At 46.4% G+C, this 23,853-nt stretch overlaps 1 protein-coding gene across 1 annotated transcript; it reads right to left on the bottom strand.

Annotated features, from left to right (window-relative positions):
• Positions 1 to 8,654: 8,654 nt before the first annotated feature.
• Positions 8,655 to 14,290, bottom strand: LOC125507656 (cytochrome P450 87A3-like). Its single transcript, XM_048672166.1, has 10 exons — positions 14,016 to 14,290; positions 13,337 to 13,661; positions 12,967 to 13,113; positions 12,524 to 12,761; positions 10,272 to 10,318; positions 9,759 to 9,837; positions 9,550 to 9,656; positions 9,345 to 9,475; positions 9,142 to 9,225; positions 8,655 to 8,670 (listed from the first exon to the last, which is right to left on the bottom strand). Exons 1-10 carry the CDS (start codon positions 14,288 to 14,290, stop codon positions 8,655 to 8,657), a joined length of 1,449 nt encoding a protein of 482 aa, XP_048528123.1.
• Between the last annotated feature and the right edge of the window lie 9,563 nt (positions 14,291 to 23,853).

Genomic DNA, 23,853 nt, shown 5'->3' on the forward strand with positions numbered 1-23,853 from the left:
ATACCGCTGAACCAAAGTATGACATGTTGGTAAGCAGTATGACTTATATCGCCCACAACTCACTTGTGTTCTACTCGTGCATATAACATCAACGCATAAAACCTGGCTCTCATACCACTGTTGGGGAACGTAGTAATTTCAAAAAAAATCCTACGCACACGCAAGATCATGGTGATGCATAGCAACGAGAGGGGAGAGTGTTGTCTACATACCCTCGTAGACCGACAGCGAAAGCGTTATAACAACGCGGTTGATGTAGTCGTACGTCTTCACGGCCCGACCGATCAAGCACCGAAACTACGGCACCTCCGAGTTCTAGCACACGTTCAGCTCGATGACGATCCCCGGACTCCGATCCAGCAAAAGTGTCGGGGATGACTTCCGTCAGCACGACGGCGTGGTGACGATCTTGATGTTCTACCGTCGCAGGGCTTCGCCTAAGCACTGCTACCATATGACCGAGGTGGAATATGGTGGAGGGGGGCACCGCACACGGCTAAGGAACGATCACGAAGATTAACTTGTGTGTCTATGGGGTGTCCCCCTCCTCCGTATATAAAGGGGGGAGGAGGAGAGGGTCGGCCAGGGGGAGGAGGCGCGCCCAAGGGGGGCAATCCTACTCCAAGTAGGTTTGCCCCCACTTTCCTATTCCAACTAGGAGAAGGGGGGAAGGAGGAGGTGGAGAGAAGGAAGGAGAAGGGGGGCAGCCGCTCCCTTCCCTTGTCCTATTTGGATTGGGGCAAGGGGGCCGCGCACCACCTCCTGGCCTCCCTCTCTCCTTTCCACTAAGGCCCAATAGCTTCCCGGGGGGGGTTCCGGTAACCACCGAAACTCCGGTTTTTTCCGAAACTTCTCCGGAACACTTCCGGTGTCCGAATATAGTCGTCCAATATATCAATCTTTATGTCTCGACCATTTCGAGACTCCTCTTCATGTCCGTGATCACATCTGGGACTCCGAGCAACCTTCGGTACATCAAAACACATAAACTCATAATGAAACTGTCATCGTAACTTTAAGCGTGCGGACCCTACGGGTTCGAGAACAATGTAGACATGACCGAGACACGTCTCCGGTCAATAACCAATAGCGGAACCTGGATGCTCATATTGGCTCCCACATATTCTACGAAGATCTTTATCGGTCAGACCGCATAACAACATATGTTGTTCCCTTTGTCATCGGTATGTTACTTGCCCGAGATTCGATCGTCGGTATCTAGTTCAATCTCGTTACCGGCAAGTCTCTTTACTCGTTCTGTAATACATCATTCCACAACTAACTCATTAGTTGCATTGCTTGCAAGGCTTAAGTGATGTGTATTACCGAGAGGGCCCAGAGATACCTCTCCGACAATCGGAGTGACAAATCCTAATCTCGAAATACGCCAACCCAACATGTACCTTTGGAGACACCTGTAGAGCTCCTTTATAATCACCCAGTTACGTTGTGACGTTTGGTAGCACACAAAGTGTTCCTCCGGTAAACGGGAGTTGCATAATCTCATAGTCATAGGAACATGTATAAGTCATGAAGAAAGCAATAGCAACATACTAAACGATCGTGTGCTAAGCTAACGGAATGGGTCATGTCAATCACATCATTCTCCTAATGATGTGATCCTATTATCAAATGACAACACATGTCTATGGTTAGGAAACATAACCATCTTTGATCAACAAGCTAGTCAAGTAGAGGCATACTAGTGACACACTGTTTGTCTATGTATTCACACATGCGTTTTGTTTCCGGTTAATACAATTCTAGCATGAATAATAAACATTTATCATGATATAAGGAAATAAATAATAACTTTATTATTGCCTCTAGGGCATATTTCCTTCAGGGACTCAATAATATGAAGGGACGGATATTCTTGGTCTCAAGCACACTAGACAGTTCTACAGAACTCTACCTTGGTGACCCCGTATGTCGATGAACACAAGAACAGTCTGCGCTCCAAACACCCGGAGCAGTGCGACGAGTGGATTACATGTGAACACATCAGGACTTTCAGCAGTTGGTTGGAAACACGTCTCAGAGGTGACAACACTGTTTGTGATGAGCTGTACTTGTTGTCCAGGGGACCATCTTTGACTGTATTGATTTACAAAGGATACGAGATAAATGGGAATACATTTTACGCGATTGACCAAGATCAAAAGAGCACCAACCAAAATAGCGGTGTCCGCTTTGATGGGATCATTTCTCTTCAAATTACTACTACCACTAGTAGTACTACTACTATGTACAAATCAAACAATCCATGTAGAAGACAATCAAAATAAACCTAGGCTTATATTCTTCTTGTCTAAAGCATTTGATTGGATTTTTTTAGGTATCATTTGATTGGATTAAAAGTCCCTCAAAGCCAAGGCCATTCTTGTGAAAAAATGATTGTATTATTTGAATTAAAAGGACTTCAAAGGTCATCCTTCACAAACATTTTAAAATATCGGCCCAACCAACCAGGCCTCCTTTTGTTTTTCTTTCTTTCGAGGAGGAGAGGAGGCTGGAGACTGGAGACTGGAGACTGGGGGTAGGACGAGGAAAGAAACCTTCCAGAAAGAAAGAAACCAGCGAAAAAGCCAGCCAGCGCCCAGGCAGATCAAACCACGGCGCCGGACGCGACCAATCAAAACCCCTCCCCACCGTCGCCGGTCGTCTCTCCCCAATCCCCCACCTCCGCCGCCGATCCGCCCCCGCGGCCAAGCGGTCAGAGGGTTTTGCTCCCCCCCTAGAGAGGGCGGCCAAATCTCGCGCGGCGGCGAGCAGATCTGGGCCGGGTGCCCGCCTAGAGAGGGCAGAGCCGGGAGGGGATGGCGCTGTCCGGGATGCGGGGGCTGTCGGTCTTCATCAACGACATCCGCAACTGCCACAACAAGGAGCAGGAGCGCCTCCACGTCGACAAGGAGCTCAGCAACATCCGCACCCGCTTCAAGAACGAAAAGGAAATTTTATGATTTTTTTTAATTATTTTTTGATTTTTTTGATTTTTTTTATTTTCAAATTTCTGAATTATTTTAACCTCTAATCTCTAATCACCCCTCATCACTGTTCAATTTAACCTCTAATCTCTAATCACCCCTCATCATTCCAAATCATCTAACTTTCCAGACGGTCACTCATCCTCTCACTACTCCAGCCTGAGCACGCTTAACTTCCGGGTTCTATTCTCCCTCGTTTCCAAGTCTGCACTTGTTGTTTTCCTCACAATAGTAAGATGTCAATCCTATGAACCCTCAGGAATTTAGCTTGAGCATGAAGTCACACATTTCACTGTTTGAGTTTGAAACTATTGTTCTAAAAAACAATAATTATTCAGTAACACTAATATTTCTTGAATAAGTAGTTTGACCACAGTTTGACCCTAGTTTGACCACAGTTTGACCATAGTTTGACCAATGTTTGACCAGATTTGACAAAAATTCAAAAAAACTGAAATAATTATTTAGTAACACTAATATTTCTTGAATAAGTAGTTTAACCATTGTTTGACCACAGTTTGACCATATTTGACCAAAATTCAAAAAAACTGAAATAATTATTTAGTAACACTAATATTCTTGAATAATTATTTAGTAACACTAATACTTCTTGAATAAGTATTTTGACCATAGTTTGACCAGATTTAATAAAAATTCACAAAAAACTGAAATTTGAGCATAACTTTTTTTCCTTTAAGAATTTGAGGATTCTAAAAATTTGCAAACAGGCCGTAGGCCGTCAAAATCGGATGCAGATTTTTGTTCTGAATATTTTGATGTATTATACGTTTTTTTCCGACATCGTATGCAAAAGTTATAGCCGTTTCACATTTTCCCTACATTTTTTGCAAAACATGTCCAAATTTAAGTTTTTAAATTTTCCTAACTCGTAGATGTAGTAATATAACTACCTCTCGAAGGATTTTATTTTTTGAAGTTTTTATCATTTTCTTTTGATTTTTTCAAAACAAAAAAGGTGATCCACAAGGGGGGGGAGTTTGAAAATGGGACCTTTAGTCCCGGGTTGAGACACAAACCGGGACTAAAGGGCATCACACCCTTTAGTCTCGGTTCGTGTCTCAAACCGGGACTAAAGGGCTCAGGTGAACCGGGACTAATGCCTTAGCCGCATGAACCGGGACCAATGCTCACATTAGTCCCGGTTCGTGACTGAACCGGGACTAATGTGAATATTGCCCTGTGACCAAAGGCTTGTTTTCTACTAGCGGGAGAAGCCTGTATTTACAAGAAAGTGAGTGGGAGCTATGTAGCATTTCTGATATTATATGTGGATGACATATTATTGATCGGAAATGATATAGAATTTTTGGATAGCATAAAGGGATACTTGAATAAGAGTTTTTCGATGAAAGACCTCGGTGAAGCTGCTTACATATTGGGCATTAAGATCTATAGAGATAGATCAAGACACTTAATTGGACTTTCACAAAGCAGATACCTTGACAAAGTTTTGAAGAAGTTCAAAATGGATCAGGCAAAGAAAGGGTTCTTGCCTGTGTTACAAGGTGTGAAGTTGAGTAAGACTCAATGCCCGACCACTGCAGAAGATAGAGAGAAGATGAAAGATGTTCCCTATGCTTCAGCCATAGGCTCTATCATGTATGCGATGCTGTGTACCAGACCTGATGTGTGCCTTGCTATAAGTCTAGTAGGGAGGTACCAAAGTAATCCAGGAGTGGATCACTGGCAGCGGTCAAGAACATCCTGAAATACCTGAAAAGGATTAAGGATATGTTTCTCGTTTATGGAGGTGACAAAGAGCTCATCGTAAATGGTTATGTTGATGCAAGCTTTGACACTGATCCGGACGATTCTAAATCGCAAACCGGATACGTGTTTACATTGAACGGCAGAGCTGTCAGTTAGTGCAGTTCTAAACAAAGCGTTGTGGCGGGATCTACATGTGAAGCGGAGTACATAGCTGCTTCGGAAGCAGCAAACGAAGGAGTTTGGACGAAGGAGTTCATATCCGATCTAGGTGTCATACCTAGTGCATCGGGTCCAATGAAAATCTTTTGTGACAATACTGGTGCAATTGCCTTGGCGATGGAATCCAGATTTCACAAGAGAACCAAGCACATCAAGAGACGCTTCAATTCCATCCGGAATCTAGTCCAGGTGGGAGACATGGAGATTTGCAAGATACATACGGATCTGAATGTTGCAGACCCGTTGACTAAGCCTCTTCCAGGAGCAAAACATGATCAGCACCAAGGCTCCATGGGTGTTAGAATCATTACTATGTAATCTAGATTATTGACTCTAGTGCAAGTGGGAGACTGAAGGAAATATGCCCTAGAGGCAATAATAAAGTTATTATTTATTTCCTTATATCATGATAAATGTTTATTATTCATGCTAGAATTGTATTAACCGGAAACATAATACATGTGTGAATACATAGACAAACAGAGTGTCACTAGTATGCCTCTACTTGACTAGCTTGTTGATCAAAGATGGTTATGTTTCCTAACCATAGACATGTGTTGTCATTTGATTAACGGGATCACATCATTAGGAGAATGATGTGATTGACATGACCCATTCCGTTAGCTTAGCACATGATCGTTTAGTATGTTGCTATTGCTTTCTTCATGACTTATACATGTTCCTATGACTATGAGATTACGCAACTCCCGTTTACCGGAGGAACACTTTGTGTGCTACCAAACGTCACAACGTAACTGGGTGATTATAAAAGAGCTCTACAGGTGTCTCCAAAGGTACATGTTGGGTTGGCGTATTTCGAGATTAGGATTTGTCACTCCGATTGTCGGAGAGGTATCTCTGGACCCTCTCGGTAACGCACATCACTTAAGCCTTGCAAGCAATGCAACTAATGAGTTAGTTGCGAGATGATGTATTACGGAATGAGTAAAGAGACTTGCCAGTAACGAGATTGAACTAGGTATTGAGATACCGACGATCGAATCTCGGGCAAGTAACATACCGATGACAAAGGGAACAACGTATGTTGTTATGCGGTCTGACCGATAAAGATCTTCATAGAATATGTGGGAGCCAATATGAGCACCCAGGTTCCGCTATTGGTTATTGACCGGAGACGTGTCTCGGTCATGTCTACATTGTTCTCGAACCCGTAGGGTCCGCACGCTTAACGTTACGATGACAGTTTCATTATGAGTTTATATGTTTTGATGTACCAAAGGTTGTTCGGAGTCCCGGATGTGATCACGGACATGACGAGGAGTCTCGAAATGGTCGAGACATAAAGATTGATATATTGGACGACTATATTCGGACACCAGAAGCGTTCCGGGTGATTTCAGAGAAAACCGGAGTGCCGGAGGGTTACCGGAAACCCCCCAGGAGAAGTAATGGGCCTTATGGGCCTTAGTGGAGAGAGAGAGGGGCGGCCAGGGTGGGCCGCGCGCCCCCTCCCCCTCTGGTCCGAATTAGACTAGGAGAGGGGGGCGACGCCCCCCTTTCCTTCTCCCCCCCCCCCTTCCTTTCCCCCTCCTAGTAGGAGTAGGAAAGAGGGGAGTCCTACTCCTACTAGGAGGAGGACTCCTCCTCCTGGCGCGCCTTGCAAGGGCCGGCCGGCCTCCCCCCTTGCTCCTTTATATACGGGGGCTGGGGGGCACCCCATAGACACAACAATTGATCATTGATCTCTTAGCCGTGTGCGATGCCCCCCTCCACCATAATCCTCGATAATATTGTAGCGGTGCTTAGGCGAAGCCCTGTGACGGTAGAACATCAAGATCGTCACCACGCCGTCGTGCTGACGGAACTCTTCCCCGACATTCTGCTGGATCGGAGTCCGGGGATCGTCATCGAGTTGAACGTGTGCTAGAACTCGGGGGTGCCGTAGTTTCGGTGCTTGATCAGTCGGGCCGTGAAGACGTACGACTACATCAACCGCATTGTTATAACGCTTCCGCTTTCGGTCTACGAGGGTACGTGGACAACACTCTCCCCTCTCGTTGTTATGCATCACCATGATCTTGCGTGTGCGTAGGAAATTTTTTGAAATTACTACGTTCCCCAACCAAAAGGTCTTATATTAGTCTACAAAGGGAGTACTTCCGAACATTTCAAAAATGTTCCCACGTTTAAAAATATGTTCATCACAATTAAAAAAACATGATATGTAAAAATTTGTTCATGCAATTTTTCTTAAAAAAATCATAACATACATAAAAGCCCATGCTACCCTGGGTGGACAATGTTCAAGCGAGAGCGAAGGTTAGATGCCCAATCCTTTCTCCACAAGTTGAGAGTGGTTACATGCTGCATTTCTATAGTTTTTGATCCGGAAGAGGCTTATTTGAGGCCATCTGCCATGACTATCCGTGAAATTTAGTCAAGGCGGCAAATTTCCGCAGGTTCTGAAATAGTGCATGCAGGGAGAGAGACGAACTTTGAAGCCCATGAACCGGCAAAAGCGGTGACTACTCTTGCTAGTGGACGCCATGCCCGGTTACCCACCACACCTAATACTATGCACGAAACCACAATATTGAGCCTTCATATAGTGGTGAGTTCTAAAAAAATGGCTACCCGCTAGGCCTCCATAGCACGGTACTCAAAGCGGCCTAAAGCCCAGCTCTGGAGAAACGGTCAAATCAACCTTTCCAACGATCTAGGCCCGATCGAGTGCAATGACGGTAGGCGGCTTCACGTCTAGGGGCGAGCGGGAGATGTCTCGTTGTACCTAGAGATTTCACTCTTCATAGGGCTGCGTGGAAGTCGGCAATCAATATAACCTTAATTTACTTTGTACTCTATGACTTCTTTTATGGATTCTTGTAGTTTTTGTTGGGTTTCATTTCTAGCCTACCCTAACTTGTTTCACAAAAGGCTTTGCTGTTGGACGCGGAGTATCTGCTCCTGGGCTCAAATGCTCCTTGACGAACTATAAAATCAAAAAATAAATAAAAGAATTTAAAGCATTCCAAAAAAATTTGTGGCAAACTTTGACAAATTCTTTTGTTCTTGCAAACACTTATCATGAAATGACATTCGTGGAAGTCGTGGCGAAAAACAAAAACAAAATTGATGCTCCAAATGCTACTTTGAAAGCATTTTGGAGTGGATATTTCTTTTTTTCCATGACTTCCATGCATGTTGTTTCATGATGAAAAATTTCAAGCACTCAAAACATTTTTTAAAAGTTTGCTAAAAATCAGAATTTTTTTAATTATTATTTTTCATATTTTTGGCATTTATTATTCATCCCAAGTTGTGTGGAAGAGGACTTTCGTTTTTTGCTGCTGTTTACAACTATACAATAATCAAATATAAGAGACTATATGTATATCTAAATTAAGCTTTTCATATTATTAATTCAAATATGCATGTTTCATGCAATTGAATCTCATTGAAATAAACTACAGCAAATTTCCACAACAACACGTGGAATCTTATGTAGTTTTTAAAATATGAAAGAACTATTTGCTATGTGTGCAATGATAGTGCCAGTTGTCTATAACGCTGCAACTGCAACATATAGGCATGACGTACAAACACAATTGTTGTGAAGTAGCGGTCTTTTCATTCACATTGCGCTAGGATCACTGTAGTACTCATTAAGTTATGTAGACAGTTTTTCTTCTGAATTCTACAGTGTTGCAGCTCAAACACCGAACATTGTAACCAAAATTACCAACCAATTGACCAGGGTCACACACCTTTGAAACTAATAGTAGTACATTATAACCAAACACTTACATGCGATACACCTCTCACTAACGGTAGTGTTATTATTTGACATACACAATGACAATGCATATATTGTAGTAAAAAGGAAATAGCATACATATATAGTTTAGAAACTCCACAGCAGTGCCCAGGCAGTCACACGTTGCAAAGTTACATTTTAAGGAGGCAGGATGTTACAGAAATTCTCTCCACATTTTCTCTGTCAATCCCCAATTATTGAAGGAGTAAGATCAACCCACCCTAGGGATAATAAAGTAGGCTCTGCTTTCTTGTACCAAGAGCCATGGGAGCTCTTCCATGGGTGAATCAGTTTATCCCTCCCTCCCTAGGTATTACTCCCTCCGTCCGAAAATACTTGTCATCAAAATGGACAAAAAGGGGTGTATCTAGAACTAAAATACATCTAAATACATCCCCTTTTATTCATTTTGATGACAAGTATCTGGACGGAGGGAGTATCTGGATGTGGTATCTCTTTGGAAACACGATCTTCGTTATGCGCTGCACTTCGCCGCCTTTTATCTCCTTCCATCTGCCAAAGATTTGTTCAATGTATTTTTATGAATTACTCGTACTGATAATGTGATTTATTTATTTTGTACACGATCAACAGTTTCTTTTTTTTTTTCAGGTCACACGATCGGCAGTTACCGGTAGTTTGTCACCAAGGTATGGAGGAAGACCGCGATCTGAACCTTGCTGAACTCTGCTCCCAGGCAGTGCCTTACCCCACCTCCGTATGGCGCGAAGTTCTTGAGTAGAATGCTCTTCCTGGACTCATCCTGCGGATGGATGAATTACAATTATTTCATTCCGGCATGGATTATGGATGGTTGCTGAGGAATTTGTCACCGACCTGCCACCTCCATGGATTAAAGGTCAGGGGATCTTCATAGAATTCTGGGTTCAGATGGATAGCCATGGGGCTGATCATCACGAGCCAACCAGCGGGGATCGTGTAGCCTGCGTCAGGGAAGAATAATTTGCCCGGTAACTACACACTACAAAAGGGACGTGATACGATGTGGGGTAAGAGAATTGTGTAAGCTGCTGTGCTGAGAGTACCTTTCACTTGCACGTCTGCTAGTGTTTTCCTGAATATTCCAGGGGCCACGCTACCGAGGCGAACTATCTCATTCGTGACCTGCATGTAGAAAGTTGGGCTTCAGTAGGCGCGTGCATGCTGAGCTGCTCTCTATATATACAATTATATAGCTCTAACACGTATTAAGTATTCAAACTTTTGATGTTTTTTATAAGATATTTTGGATATTTCGTATATGAACAAATACGGACTGAAATGAATGAACAAACACACTGAAATGTACTCCCTCCGTCCGAAAATACTTGTCATCAAAATGAATAAAAGGGGATGTATCTAGATGTATTTTAGTTCTAAATACATCCCTTTTTATCCATTTTGATGACAAGTATTTTCGGACGGAGGGAGTATCTATATACATCTGATTTAGAAAAAGGTAAGAATATCTTATATTTGTGAACCGAGATACTAGTACTAATGGATTGAAAGTACACATGAATGAATTCAAGGTACACATGCATGCACTGAAATTAAACCTGAGCACTGAATGTCATGGACTTGTATTCGTCCCATGTGACTTGTACTCGAGTCACTCAAGTAGCTAGCTTGTAGGAGGAAGTTACCTTGAGTGACTCTACTACATTGGGGTAGTCGGTGAGGGCATCTCCAGCCGCGTCCCAGGAAGGCCTTTCCAGGCGTTTTTCTTGCGCCGGCGTCAAAAAATCGGCCCAATCGCGTTCTCAGGAGCCCGATTTTCACCGGCCTGGGCCGAAAACAGCGTCGGCGGACCCAGGCCGAACCCGACGCGCTGGGGGCGCCCGGGGGCACCGGGCGAACTTTTTTGGCGCGAAAAAGCCACGGGCCCGCCCCGTCAGCGACACGGCTCTCTTCTCGCCCCTTCGTCGTCCTCATCGCCTCGTTTCCCGCGGCGAATCAATGCCAAAGCTGCCGCGCTGCCGCGCCGGTCAGCCTGCGCCATTGATGCCTCACGGCGGCGCAGTGAAGGCCGGACGACGCGCGCCCCTCGCCCTTCCTCGCCCGCCACGCGTACACACGGCGGCCACGCGTACGGGCGGCGTCTCGGCCTATATAAGACGCGCACCAGCGTGCTCGGCGACCACACTCTCTCGCCGCCGTCGTTCCTCCATCTCCTCTCTCTCGCCGTCGTTTCTCCCTCTCCTCTCTCTCGCCGTCGTTTCTCCCTCTCCTCTCTCTCGCCGTCGTTTCTCCCTCTCCTCTCTCTCGCCGTCGTTTCTCCCTCTCCTCTCTCTCGCCGTCGTTTCTCCCTCTCCTCTCTCTCGCCGTCGTTTCTCCCTCTCCTCTCTCTCGCCGTCGTTTCTCCCTCTCCTCTCTCTCGCCGTCGTTTCTCCCTCTCCTCTCTCTCGCCGTCGTTTCTCCCTCTCCTCTCTCTCGCCGTCGTTTCTCCCTCTCCTCTCTCTCGCCGTCGTTTCTCCCTCTCCTCTCTCTCGCCGTCGTTTCTCCCTCTCCTCTCTCTCGCCGTCGTTTCTCCCTCTCCTCTCTCTCGTCGTCTCCACCCATGGCCGAGCGCTTCCCTGGTGACGGCGCGGCAGCGAACGGCTTCGGCCGCCGCCATCTCCACGAAGACGAGGCTCGCCTCCTTTACGAGGCCGGGTACCCGGTCCCGCCGGACATGCGGGTGCCCGGCGCGTGGAGGATCAGCGCCGGCGGCGTGCCGGTGCCACCACCACCCACCGGGGCGGCGCGGCGTGCGGAGATCGCACGCATCCGCGCGTCTCTGCCGCGGGCGGCGAGGGAGGGGCCACGGTACGTCCCCGACAGCCCGCTCTGGGAGCCCTACTTCCGCCGCCGTCACGCCAAGCAGCTCGAGGCCACCAACGGCGTCGAGCCCTCCGGCAGGCTCAACTCCAACGGCCGGCGCCGGTGGTGGGGCGTGCCCGGGCGCACGTTGGAGGCCGTCCTCGAGTACTTCGAGGGCGGCAACACGCGCGCCTCGAGTACCCCGATCCCCCGTCCTTCTCACGCCGCCGGGGAAGCTCCTGGACCCCGAGGCGCATGGAGACCGGGGGGTCCTCCTCGTCGTCCGGCGGCTCGCCCTGCCTCCGCCGCGTCAAGCCGGAGCCCCAGGGCACGCCGGTCAGTGCCCGCACGCGCAGCTCCGGCGTCCACATCGGCGGCGCCAACACCTCCCCACCCACCGGCCGCTTCGTCCTCGTCAAGCCCAAGCCGGAGCGCGGCCTCCCCGCGGAGTACGAGGAGATAGCCCGGCGCGGCATCTCCGACGAGGACGCCCTGCGGTGGGCGCGGGACGACTACCTCCGCGACGAGATGGTCCGGCAGCGCCGGGCACTGGAGGAGATCGCCGCCCGCAAGCGTGGGCGCGAGGACGAGCACGGCGTCGTGGTCCTCGACAGCGACGACGACGACGACGCCCCCGGACCGTCCAACCCGCCGCGCCAACCGGGGGAGGGATGTAGCAGAGACGATGGAGGCGCAGGCGGGGGCGGCGGCGACGACGACGACGGCGGCGGCGACTACACGCGGTTCTACCGCCTCCTCGGCATGTAAACCGCGTGGGCGGGTGGCGAGGCGGGCAGCGAGGGGGACGGCGGGGGTAGCCCGCCGAAGTTTTTTTTTTTGTAAAATATGTTTAAGTTTGAACGAACTCGCCGATGTTTGCGTTAAATTTCAATCGTGTTTGCGCCGTATTTAAATTTTTTAAAAAAACGTGGGCGCCGCGATTGGGGGGCATCACGCCCCCAGTGCGCGGTTTAGCACCGGCGCGCGTCCGAGGAGGGGGGAGGGGGGCGAACGGCTGGAGATGCCCTGAGAAACTTCATGCCGATCGCGAGCGTTGACGAGACTGTTGCAAAGGCGGCGAACAGGAGGGCGGCAACGAAATCTACAGCAAATTTCTCGCTCATCATTCCCGTCCCACTTTGTAGCTCGTCGACCACCTCATCGAGGAAGTCACCGTGTCGCTTCTGAGGTGTACTGAGCCTTTCTTTTAGTAGGTCCGTGAGTACCTTTTGCACGTTTTTCCTTCCCTGCATGCAGAAGCATGCATGCATCAAGACCACGGTTGTACCTTTTGCAAGTATGTTTTAAGCTTAGATTTCTCGATGTCTTTCTTTAAAACTACTCCTTCCTATCCAAAATAAGTGTCGCAGTTTTAAATTGGAAATTGCGGCACTTATTATGAATCAGAGATAGTAAGTAATTATATATAGTACTGAACACATGTGTACATACCTGTATACATCCGTAGAATGTTGTCCCAGGAAAATACAGCGGGAAGGAAACCATTCCCTGGAAGAAGGCATCAAAGTTCTTCCTAAGTTTCCTTGACTTTTCGGGGCCAAAACCAACAAGCTTCTTGGCCGTGTGGTCAAATATCATCTGCATCGCAGGAAGCCGATAATGCCACTGAGTCACGTTAGTACCCAACAACTAGCTAGGCAATGCAAGTCAGTTGATGGCTACAATTATATTAGGTGACGCGATCATCAAAGTAAACTATTACATCACATGCATGTCCTTACTTACTGATGGCTGCATGCATCATTCTGATGCAGAGGCCGGGGTAATACTTCTTTTTTAAAAAAAGACCTTACTTACTTACCGTGGCCATGGCGTCCTTGACCTCGATGACAGGCTCCGCGGCCCATGCAGCAAGGTTCTGCGTCACGCTGCGCCCTATCTCAGCGAGGAGCACGTCCCGGAGGCTGTCGGGGCCGAAGAGCCTGGCCGCGAAGCTGCGGACGTACTTGTGGACGGAGCCGTCGCAGTTGGCCATGCTGTCCTTTCCGAAGATGCTGTTGGCCGTGTCCGGGTACCAGCTCCGGAACAGCTTGCCTTCCTGCTGGAAGATGAAGCGGTTCACGTCCGCGTCCATGGACACCACCACCGGGTGTCCAACCAGGTTCGTCTTGAACAACGTGCCGTACCTGCTTTGCGCGGCCCGATTTGGATCGTCAATCCACTCCTGCAGCTTCATCCATCTATGAAGCTAGCCTAGCTACAACTAGCTAGCTAGCGGTATATATGTATGTGCAATGTACGAATTGAATAGCATAACTTCAATTAATTAGTGAAAAATACACTAGATATAGCGTAATTTAGTCCCCATTTGGTTAACTCCAACCACGACTAATTAGGAGCCTGTTCGGACTCTCTCCCCGCTCCAACTCCGCTCTGGAGCGGAGCAGCATCCAGTTCAAATTTTCGGAGTCGCTGAAGGGCCACTCCGCACGCTCCACTCCGCGCTGAAGGAGCGGAGGATTGCAGGGCCTAGTTACTACCTTTTCAGCCTTTGCTTGTAGAAGCCTGAGATGTCGAGAGAAAGGCTTGGCCTCGTGAACTGTAAGGACTCGCCAACGAGAGGGAAGCCCATGGATCCAGGAGGAAGCCTCCCAATGTTGCACGGAGGATTGTTCCACTTGTACACCCAGTGCACCAGCCACCCTGCAACAATAAGTGCAAGGCCGCAGAGGGATGCATATGACTGCAAGTAGCTCTCCATCCTGTCTTGAAGATAGATGAGATAGTTCTCTGAGGTAAATACACTGCCGGTCATCGTATTTGAGGCAAAAGCACACTATGGTCATTGGACTTTAGAATACGCTTGTTATGGTCATTGTATACGTGTTGAGGTGATTATACGGTCACTGATGAGCCGTATTGCTCTGTATTCTGCCGAGTTGACTGGTCAACCTATCCAGTCAAATAGTATACGTGGTCACGCCACTCTCTATTATGCGGGTCCCATCTCTTAGTGGGTGAATAAAATAAATGCAGAAAACTAAATATGCGTGTGCACCCAGGACTCAAACCTGCTGCTCACGCGTGCTAGGCACATGAGACCATGCATTTGCGTGTTAAGTTGTAGACCTCTTTCATTATACTCCTATTATATGGAAACACGCATGCAGAGTTTGAAAAAGAAAACACGCACGCACAGGCCGGACCGCCGGAGTGTTCAGCTCGGGGCCGCCCGGCGACAGAGCACCGCCCCAACATCGGATCTGGGCGCGGCCACCTCCCACTGCGCCGTCCCCAGCCACCTCGCACTGCGCCGCACCCAGATCCGCGCTCGTTGGGCGCCGCCGGCCCGCTCTCTTCTCCGGCTGATGACTAGCTTTCAGGAAAAGGGATTGTGTCCTATCACTTGAATTAGACGCCTAAAACTTAAAGGGCAACGACCCAGCCTGCCCGGCCATACGGCTTATATATATATAGGACGGCCATTTGGGACACCTAGGTGTCCAGGCTCCTTGCCTTTCCATCACTGGATCGCATTTAGATGCGTGCTGTTGTAGTGGGTATATTTGTTAACGGGTTATTCCATTGAAAATTGCGGATCAAATTAATTGTGACATAATTACTAATTGAATGCCATAAATATAACCCGCACGCACCATGCATGGCAAATTGCATGTAGATAGACGTAATAGGAGAGAGAAATTATAAATTAATGTGTCGTGATTAATTGTCTGATATTACTTGCCATGTTTCATACTCATTAAAAATATAGGAAAAACTATTTGTAGTTAGTACGGTATGCAAGTTTCGTATTCTGACTGAATTACCAAAACGTACACAAGCGTATCTTGAGTATGTGTATATTTTTATTGGATAAATACCTGAGTATGTGCATATTTTGAGTATGTGTACACATAAATATTTTCGTTAGATATAATACGCAACACCTACATACCTAAAATATATATGTATACGCGAAATTGAAAGTACTCAATATAATTTTAGGTATGCGCATACTCATCGTATTTTTCTATAACTACATACCCCGACGTGAAATGCATGAGTACATACCCCAAAAATACGTAGGTATTATATCTACTACTTTTGAAATACATAGTCGCAAATAATTGGGTATGATACCCAACAATTGGTATCGCAGTCTAATAATATATACCCAACACATATATACATTTCATTAGGTGTAACACCACCCATAAATATTTTCATTAGGTATAATAACCAACAACTCGTATAATACCTACCAACCAGTACACTATTATTAGGTATATTCCGGAATATTATCATTACATATAATACCACGGCTATGCGTACATTTTTTAGTACATAAAATACATTAGGTATGTGTATTATTTCATTAGGTATAGTACCAACACCAACATGTACATATGTTGATTAGAAAGAATATCCATCAACTGGTGTCGCGGTTTAATAATATGAACACATGGGTATTAGGTATGTGTGTACCAACAAATGTTTTTATTATGTAAAAATAAATTGCGAACACGTACATGTACGTATCTTAGGTTCAAGTAGACAAGAATAATATGAAATTCAACTGAACTAATGTTGCTATTTAATTTATTCTAACTTATACAGTACGTGCTAGATGGAAAGTGTCACCAGAATGCAAGTAAACTAGGGGGAAAAATCAAACGCTTAAATGTTATCTCATATATGGATAGTCTTGCATGGAATAAATTAGGAAACAAATCAACAATGATGGATGTCACTTATATCCAAATATATTAATGGGTTGACCCGAACAAGGTGCCCAGACACCTAGGTGCCCCAGTTAATTTACCTATATATATATATATAGGTTTGCTATTTCACATCTAGATGTGAAATAGCTATCTCATATCTAAGTCCATAGCCATTGGATTTTGTCTTATCTTTAGGATTCGTGCAAGTTGTTTTTTCTGTTCTGGTCATGCGCTTCGCTCGTATCGGGCGTCGTTCGTAGGTGCGCGCGGCCCATCATTTTAGCGGGTTTGTGTTGTTTTTTGCCTGTTGCGGGCCGCGTTGCTTGTTGGGCTGGTGGGCTGTTTGACTGAGATTTGTTTTGCCTGTTGCGGGCTGGCGGTTCTTGTTGGCCTGGCGGGGCTGTTCTGAGCAGTTTTGATGTTTGAAGTAGCTAAGTCTCAGCTGGCCGGCTGTGTAGTAACTTGTGCGTTCAGATAATTCTGTGGAACCCCCTAAAAAAAGATAATTCTGTGGAACGATAGGATTTCCATTTTTTTCAGCACAAGTTGATCTTTTTTGTTTTTAAGTGATTTTGATAGTTTTAGTGGGGGTTGGCACATATTTTTCCCCATATGAAGTGTCTTGTCTCTGTAGGTAGGAAATGGGGCATAAACATGCGGTTTTTAAGTTTCAGTAGAAGATGAAGTGTCTTGTGTCTTGCTAAGCTAATTTTTCACACAGAGCTAGTTTTCATTTTGTATGAAACAAGGTTTTCATTTTGTTCTTTCTTTTTTCAGTTTATATCCATGTTTCATGACAGTTTCTTTATTGTCAGCCAGCGGGGATTGTGGGGATCAAAAAGGGAAGTGGAGGAGAGTGCCGGTTAAGTATCCGAACTACATGTGATTAATTTATATGCATTTTTTTTCATCTTTGTTAGGTTATATGTGTGTTTAATCTAATCTAATGTGGGGGATTAAGTGGGATGTTTGGTAGTTTGATTTTTTGTAGTGTTGTTTATATCTAGTAGTATTCTACATATATAAGTTGGAGCACCAGCTCATGATTATCTTGTTTTTTGTAGTGCTCTGTACATCTACTAGTTTTTTTGTGTGGATGTTAAAGATGGTACGCTCAATGAAATAATCTTATCGGTCGCCCCAAGAGTAGCGATAAATCGGACGATAAATCGCTGAATCGGAAGATTTTTTGAACAGTATTAAATACTAGTTGTGTAATACACTCCTAGCTTTTCTTGCTTATTTTTTTTACCCTGTTTTGCTTGTTACTAATCTCTAGTTCCTAGTTTCTACTTACTAGTTTTCGACAGCTTTGCTATGAGTACTTTTGATATTTTTTTCATAGTTACTGGTTCCAACAGTTTTCATTAGTGTAAGCATCAGTATGAGCACCATCAGTTACAGTCTTGCCCTATGTTGATTTTTTTTTTGGTACTATTTAGGATGGTGTGCCCAGTTTGCTTTGCTCACTGCAAGGCGGACAGTGGTGAGAGCTTTGGCATGTTTTTTCGTGATGCCAACGAAACCTTTGCAGTAAAAAATTGCTTGCCATCTTTTACTTTGTACGTGTGTTTTTTTGTGTGCTCTAGTTGATATGCATTTTTTTCAGATACTCCCATGCTCTACCATGCAGCGGTTCCCACAAAAGTTTGCCGATGGGTTCTTGAACTTCAAAGCTCATGGCCGCCGATACGTTGTGGGTGTTCTCATTGCGCATGGCAGCACATGCATCGGCGGCGATGACTAAAGGAAGTTCATCAAGGACTTCAACCTTGGCCATGGGGAGCTTGTTGTTTTTCCCATGATTGGACATATCGCCAAAGCGTTTGTGTGCTGTTTCGGTGGAGGTTTTTCTGTCGGAGATCAAGCTGAAGCGACAGAGGGTGTTGTATTCAATCATGATGAGGAAGGAGGAGAGCAAGGGCATGGTGGACATGTGGATGAGGGGTGTAACAATGTCCAGAATATGGAAGAAGCCGCTCTAGACATCATCTACAGCAGAGATGCCATTTTAGTGGAGCCCGCATGCCACTTGCAAGTAGACCATCACCTCGCAACTAGGGTTGTTTACTCGATGCCACTTGCAACTCGACCATCGACTTGCAACTCAGCTTTTTTGTAGTTTGTAATTGCCCTAGTTGCAAGTCCACCATCAACTCGCAACTGTGGGTGCCTGCATGCCACTTGCAACTCAACCATCGACTTGCAACTCGTTTTTTTGTAGTTTGTAATTGCCCTAGTTGCAAGTCCACCATCGACTTGCAACCGATCTATTTTTTGTATGTAGTTTTATAATTGCCTCCATCAACTCGCAACTGTGGGGGCCCGCATGCCACTTGCAAGTAGAACATCGACTCGCAACTGGTCTGTTTTTTTGTTTGTAGTTTTGTAATTGCCCTAGTTACAAGTCCACCATCGACTCACAACTGTGGGGGCCCGCATGCCACTTGTAGTAGACCATCGACTCGCAACTAGGGATGTTTACTCGATGCCACTTCCAACTCGACCATCGACTTGCAACTCTGTTTTTTTGTAGTTTGTAATTGCCCTAGTCGCAAGTCCACCATCGACTTGCAACCATGGGGTGCCCGCATGCCACTTGCAACTCGACCATCAACTTGCGACTCAGTTTTTTTTGTAATAAGTTTGTAATTGCCCTAGTTGCAAGTACACCATCGACTCGTAACTGTGCGTGCCCGCATGCCATTTGCAAGTAGACCATCGACTTGCCACTAGGGATGTTTACTCGGTGTCACTTGCAAGTAGACCATCGACTCGCAACTGGTCTATTTTTTTTATAGTTTTGTAATTACCCTAGTTGCAAGTACACCATCAACTCACAACTGTGGGGGGCTGCATGCCACTTGCAAGTAGACCATCGACTCGCAACTGGTTTTTTTATTTGTTTGTAGTTTTGTAATTGTCCTAGTTGCAAGTCCACCATCGACTCACAACTGTGAGGCCCGAATGCCACTTTTAAGTAGACCATCGACTTGCAACTGGGTCTTTTTGGTTGATGCCACGTGCAAGTAGACATTCCACCAGTAATTGGGTCTTCTATTGTTCATGCCACTTGCAAGTGGACATTCGACTTGCAACTGGGTTTTTTTGTTTGATGCCCACTTGCAAGTGGACACTTGACTTGCAACTGAGTTTTTTTGTTTAATGTCTATTTGCAAGTGGACCCTCGACTTGCAACTAGATCTTGTTGGTTGATGCCCTTACAAGTGGACCCTTGACTATTGCAACCAGAGTCCTTTGTTTTCATGCCACTTGCAAGTCGACCCTCGATGTGCAACTGGGGTTCTCTGTTCTCATGCCACTTGCAAGTGCACCTTCGACTTGCAAGTGGGTCTTCTGTTTCTGATGCCCACTTGCAAGTCGACCCTCCACCTGCAACTGGGTCTTTTTGGTTGATGCCACTTGCATGTCGACACTCCACCTGCAAACCGGGTCTTCTGTTTTTCATGCCACTTGCAAGTCGACACTCGACTTGCAATTGTTTTTTTTCTTTGATGCACACTTGCAAGTGTTTTTTTATGTCCACTTGCAAGTCGGCCCTCCGCCCGCAACTGGATCTTTTTGGTTGATGCCCACTTGCCAAGTCGACCCTCGACTTGCAACCAGGTCTTCTTTTTTTATGCCACTTGCAAGTCGACACTCAGCTTGCACTTGGTCTTTCTGTTTTCATGCCACTTACAAGTGGACCATCGACTTGGGAAATGGTTCTTCTTGTTTGATGCCTCTTGTAGTCGAGCCTCACTTGCAACTGGGTCTTCTATTTTTTTATGCCCACTTGCAAGTTAACCCTCGACTTACAACTGCTTTTTTTGTTTGATACTACTTGCAAGTCGACCCTCGGACTTGCAACTGAGGTTTCTTGTTTTCATGCCACTTTGCAAGTGGTACCTCGACTTGCAGCTTTGTCTTCTTTTTTATGCCACTTGCAAGTCGACCCTCGATGTGCAACTGGGATCTTCTGTTTTCATGTCACTTGGTCTTTTTGTTTGCAACGGTGTCTTTTGTATTTTTGATGCCCAGTTGCAAGTCGACCCTCGACCTGCAACTAGATCTTGTTGGTTGATGCCATTTGCAAGTGGACCCTCGACTTTTACAACTGAAGTCATTTGTTTTTTATGCCACTTGCAAGTCGAGGGTTGATGTGCAACTGGGGTCTTCTGTTTTCATGCCACTTGCAAGTGAGTCTTCTGTTTCTGATGCCCACTTGCAACTCGACCCTCGACCTGCAACTGGGTATTTTTGGTTGATGCCACTTGCAAGTCGACCCTCGACCTGTAACTGGGTATTTTTGGTTGATGCCACTTGCAAGTCGACACTCCACCTGCAACTGGGTCTTCTATTTTTCATGCCACTTGCAAGTGGACACTCGACCTGCAAGTGGTTTTTTTTGTTTAATGCCCACTTGCAAGTGGACACTCGTCCTGCAACTAGTTTTTTTGTTTGATGCCCGCTTGCAAGTGGACACTCGACTTGCAACTGAGTTTGTTTTGTTTGAAGTCCACTTGCAAGTGGGCCCTCAAATATTGCAACTGGGTCTTTTGTTTTTTCATGCCACTTGCAAGTGGACACTCGACTTGCAACTGTGTTTTTTATTTTGATGCCCACTTGCAAGTGGACACTCGGCTTGCAACTCGGCTTTTTGCTTGATGCAACTTGCAAGTCAATGGTCAACTTTGCAATTGGGTTTTCTTGTTTCATGCCACTTGCCAGTCGAGGGTCAACTCAGTACTATGGGACCATACTTTTTTTTGTTTCTTGCCACTTGCAAGTCAAGTGTCATTTTTTGCAATTTTTGTATTTTACGATCTTGTAGTCAACCGAGTTTCCAAGTCCACCATTTTCTTTTGACTTGCAACTATGGTTCTTTGTGTTCATGCCGCTTTTTTTGCAAGTCTTACTCACTCGAAACTGCAAGTCCAACCTTTTTTGATTCGATAGTTTATATTTCACAAACATTTTTTTTCCGTATCTTTTTTAAGCTAAAATTTTGCAACCAAGCGCCAACTAATAACTATGTTTTTTTTCCTTTTTCATCTCTTTTTTTGTTGATTTTTTAGGCGCACTAGTGTTTTTAGTGACCCTTTTTTTTAATCTCATTTTTTAGTTTCACAATTTTTTTTTACAAGGCAGACCCCCAAAAATGCTTTTTCTATGTGTTTTTAGACTAAACACAGTGTTCTGTACTCAACTGCCCTTTTTAAAGTCTTTTAGGGGGGTTTTGTGCAAGATCTCCAAAACAATAACGGATCTTCAATATTTATCCACATAGACACATTTATTTTCGCATTTATTTTGTCTCCCACTGCACTGTTTTGAATTGGTGGAGCAGAGGAGGAGGAGGAGACGGGGACGACAAGCTCGAAGCCTCTGGCGACCGAGATGGCCGACGACGAGCCTCCCGCTCCACACCTCTGCTCGACGCATGAGGCATCCCAAAATGATATCTGCTTGTTCATCTACATGTTGTCCGCTTTTAGTTCTGTTTTTTTACTGGAGAAATCAAAACAAATTCCCTCTTGCTACGCACTGACGGCAGTCAACTGTTGTGCTGTTTCTATACAGACCAGAATCAAGCTTCTGCAGTCAACTGCAGTCAACTTCTTTTACAAGCAAGCAAGATCTTTATCTACTAATAACAAACAAGGGCCAGGCCGTGAGCAAATTTTCAGACAAACAAACAGACAAAACAAAAGCCCAACTAACAAGGCCCACCAGGTGGGGGGTAGTCGGATGGGTGGGCTAGTGTTGACGATAGACAAACAACAAGCGAGGTGGGAGATCGACAAACAAACAAGCTGAATTTTTTGTTTGTTAACGAGGTGGTACAGATTTTTAGAGGATGATGTCACTTAGATGTGAGGTATTATCTCACATCTAGATGTGATATAGACAGACCCTTTATATGTGTGTGATATGCGCTCTCCGGTATTCTAGTATGCATATTCAGTTACGAGAGGAGGAGGAGGTACAGCGCTAGCGCAGCGCAATGGTGGAGCTGCTGCTCCCTGTGGCTGTGGGTGTGGGTTTCATGGACTTGTGGGTGGTGGCGCCGTTCGTGGCGGCGATAGCTTTATACTACTTTCTTGTGGAGCAGCTGTCCTACCACCGCAAGAAGGGGGCCCTGCCAGGCCCGTCGTGGGTGGTGCCGTTCCTCGGTAGCATCCTGTCACTACCGGAATCGCCTTCTATGCCGACGGCCAGGGCCGTCGGCATAGGCCTGGCACCCATCGGGATAGGCCTATGCCGACGGCCCCCGTCGGCAAAGGGCCGTCGGCAACATATGCGTCGGCACAGCCAGGGAGGCCGTCGGCATATATGCTACGCCGATGGAGGCCGTACATCTATGCCGACGGCCCTGGCCGTCGGCAACTATCACGCCTAACGGCGGCCGCCGTCAAGTCTGCCCAACGAATGGTCGCCACGTGGCACTACTATGCCTACGGCCAGGCCGTCGGCATAGTGGTGCCACGTGGCGACCATTCGTTGGGCAAGGACCAGGGCTATGCTGACGGCCTGGCCGTCGGCATAACTTGAAACTAAACCGACGGCAGGGCCGTCGGCATAGTCCTTCATACAGAGCTCCCAGTAGCTGAACGTGGGCACCTATGCCGACGGCCTAGCCGTCGGCACAGTTTTTAAACTAAGCCGACGGCTAGGCCGTCGGCATAGGTGCCACGTGTCAGCTACTGGGGGCTCACGCTAGCCCTATGCCGACGGCTAGGCCGTCGGCATAGTTTGCATTTGCTTTTTTTTCTTTTTTCTGTTTGTTTTCAAATCAATTCAATTCAAATAACAGCACATATCAGCACAGCAGATATATATGATGGGATAGACATATAAAACACAACGGGATATCATCCGGCACCATCACAACAATATATGCATAAGCATCATCACACATAAGTCTCTAAATGAACATCATCACAACCAACATAAGCATAAGCATATACAGAAGCACACAAGTCATCTAAATGATCATCACCACACACAAGTCATCTCCAGCATCATCACCACACACAAGGATCATCGAGCACCACGGAGGTCGTCACCGCCAAGACGGCCGAAGCCCAGGTCGTCACTGCTAGCGGCAGCGCTACCGCCAAGACCGCCTCCACCTCCGCCTCCGCCTCCGTGGATCGGAGTGGTCGGGCTCCGTGACTCGGGAGTGCTGCGAAGACCACCGCCAACAGTAGATCCACCCGTTCCCTGGATGTTGAAAAGACATATTAACAGGATATATGACTGTGTTGAAAGGCATGACATGATTTGGTGAATAGATTGGGGATGAACTAACCGGCGAGGGGCCAGCATTCTGTGCCACAAACTCCTCAAAGCTCATCAGCACTGGTTGTGCTGGAGGGCATTGTGCTGGAGGGAACTGAGGACACCTGCCGGCCACCATATCCTGAAAAGCCTGCTGCATCTGGCTATCCCTCTGCACTTGGTGTTCATAAAGCCTCTGATGCCACCCCATGGTCTCCTGGCGTGTGTACTCCAGGTAGGCCTACGGTATGACATGATGGAACTCATAAAACTACTAAATGCGGAAAATAAAGTGAGCAATGAAGATAAGAGGGAAAATACTTACAGATTGTTGCTCCTGAAAGAGGGACTGTGTACTGGTCACTGGCTG

Source organism: Triticum urartu, chromosome 5, assembly GCF_003073215.2.
Source record: "Triticum urartu cultivar G1812 chromosome 5, Tu2.1, whole genome shotgun sequence".
Lineage (NCBI taxonomy): Eukaryota > Viridiplantae > Streptophyta > Magnoliopsida > Poales > Poaceae > Triticum > Triticum urartu.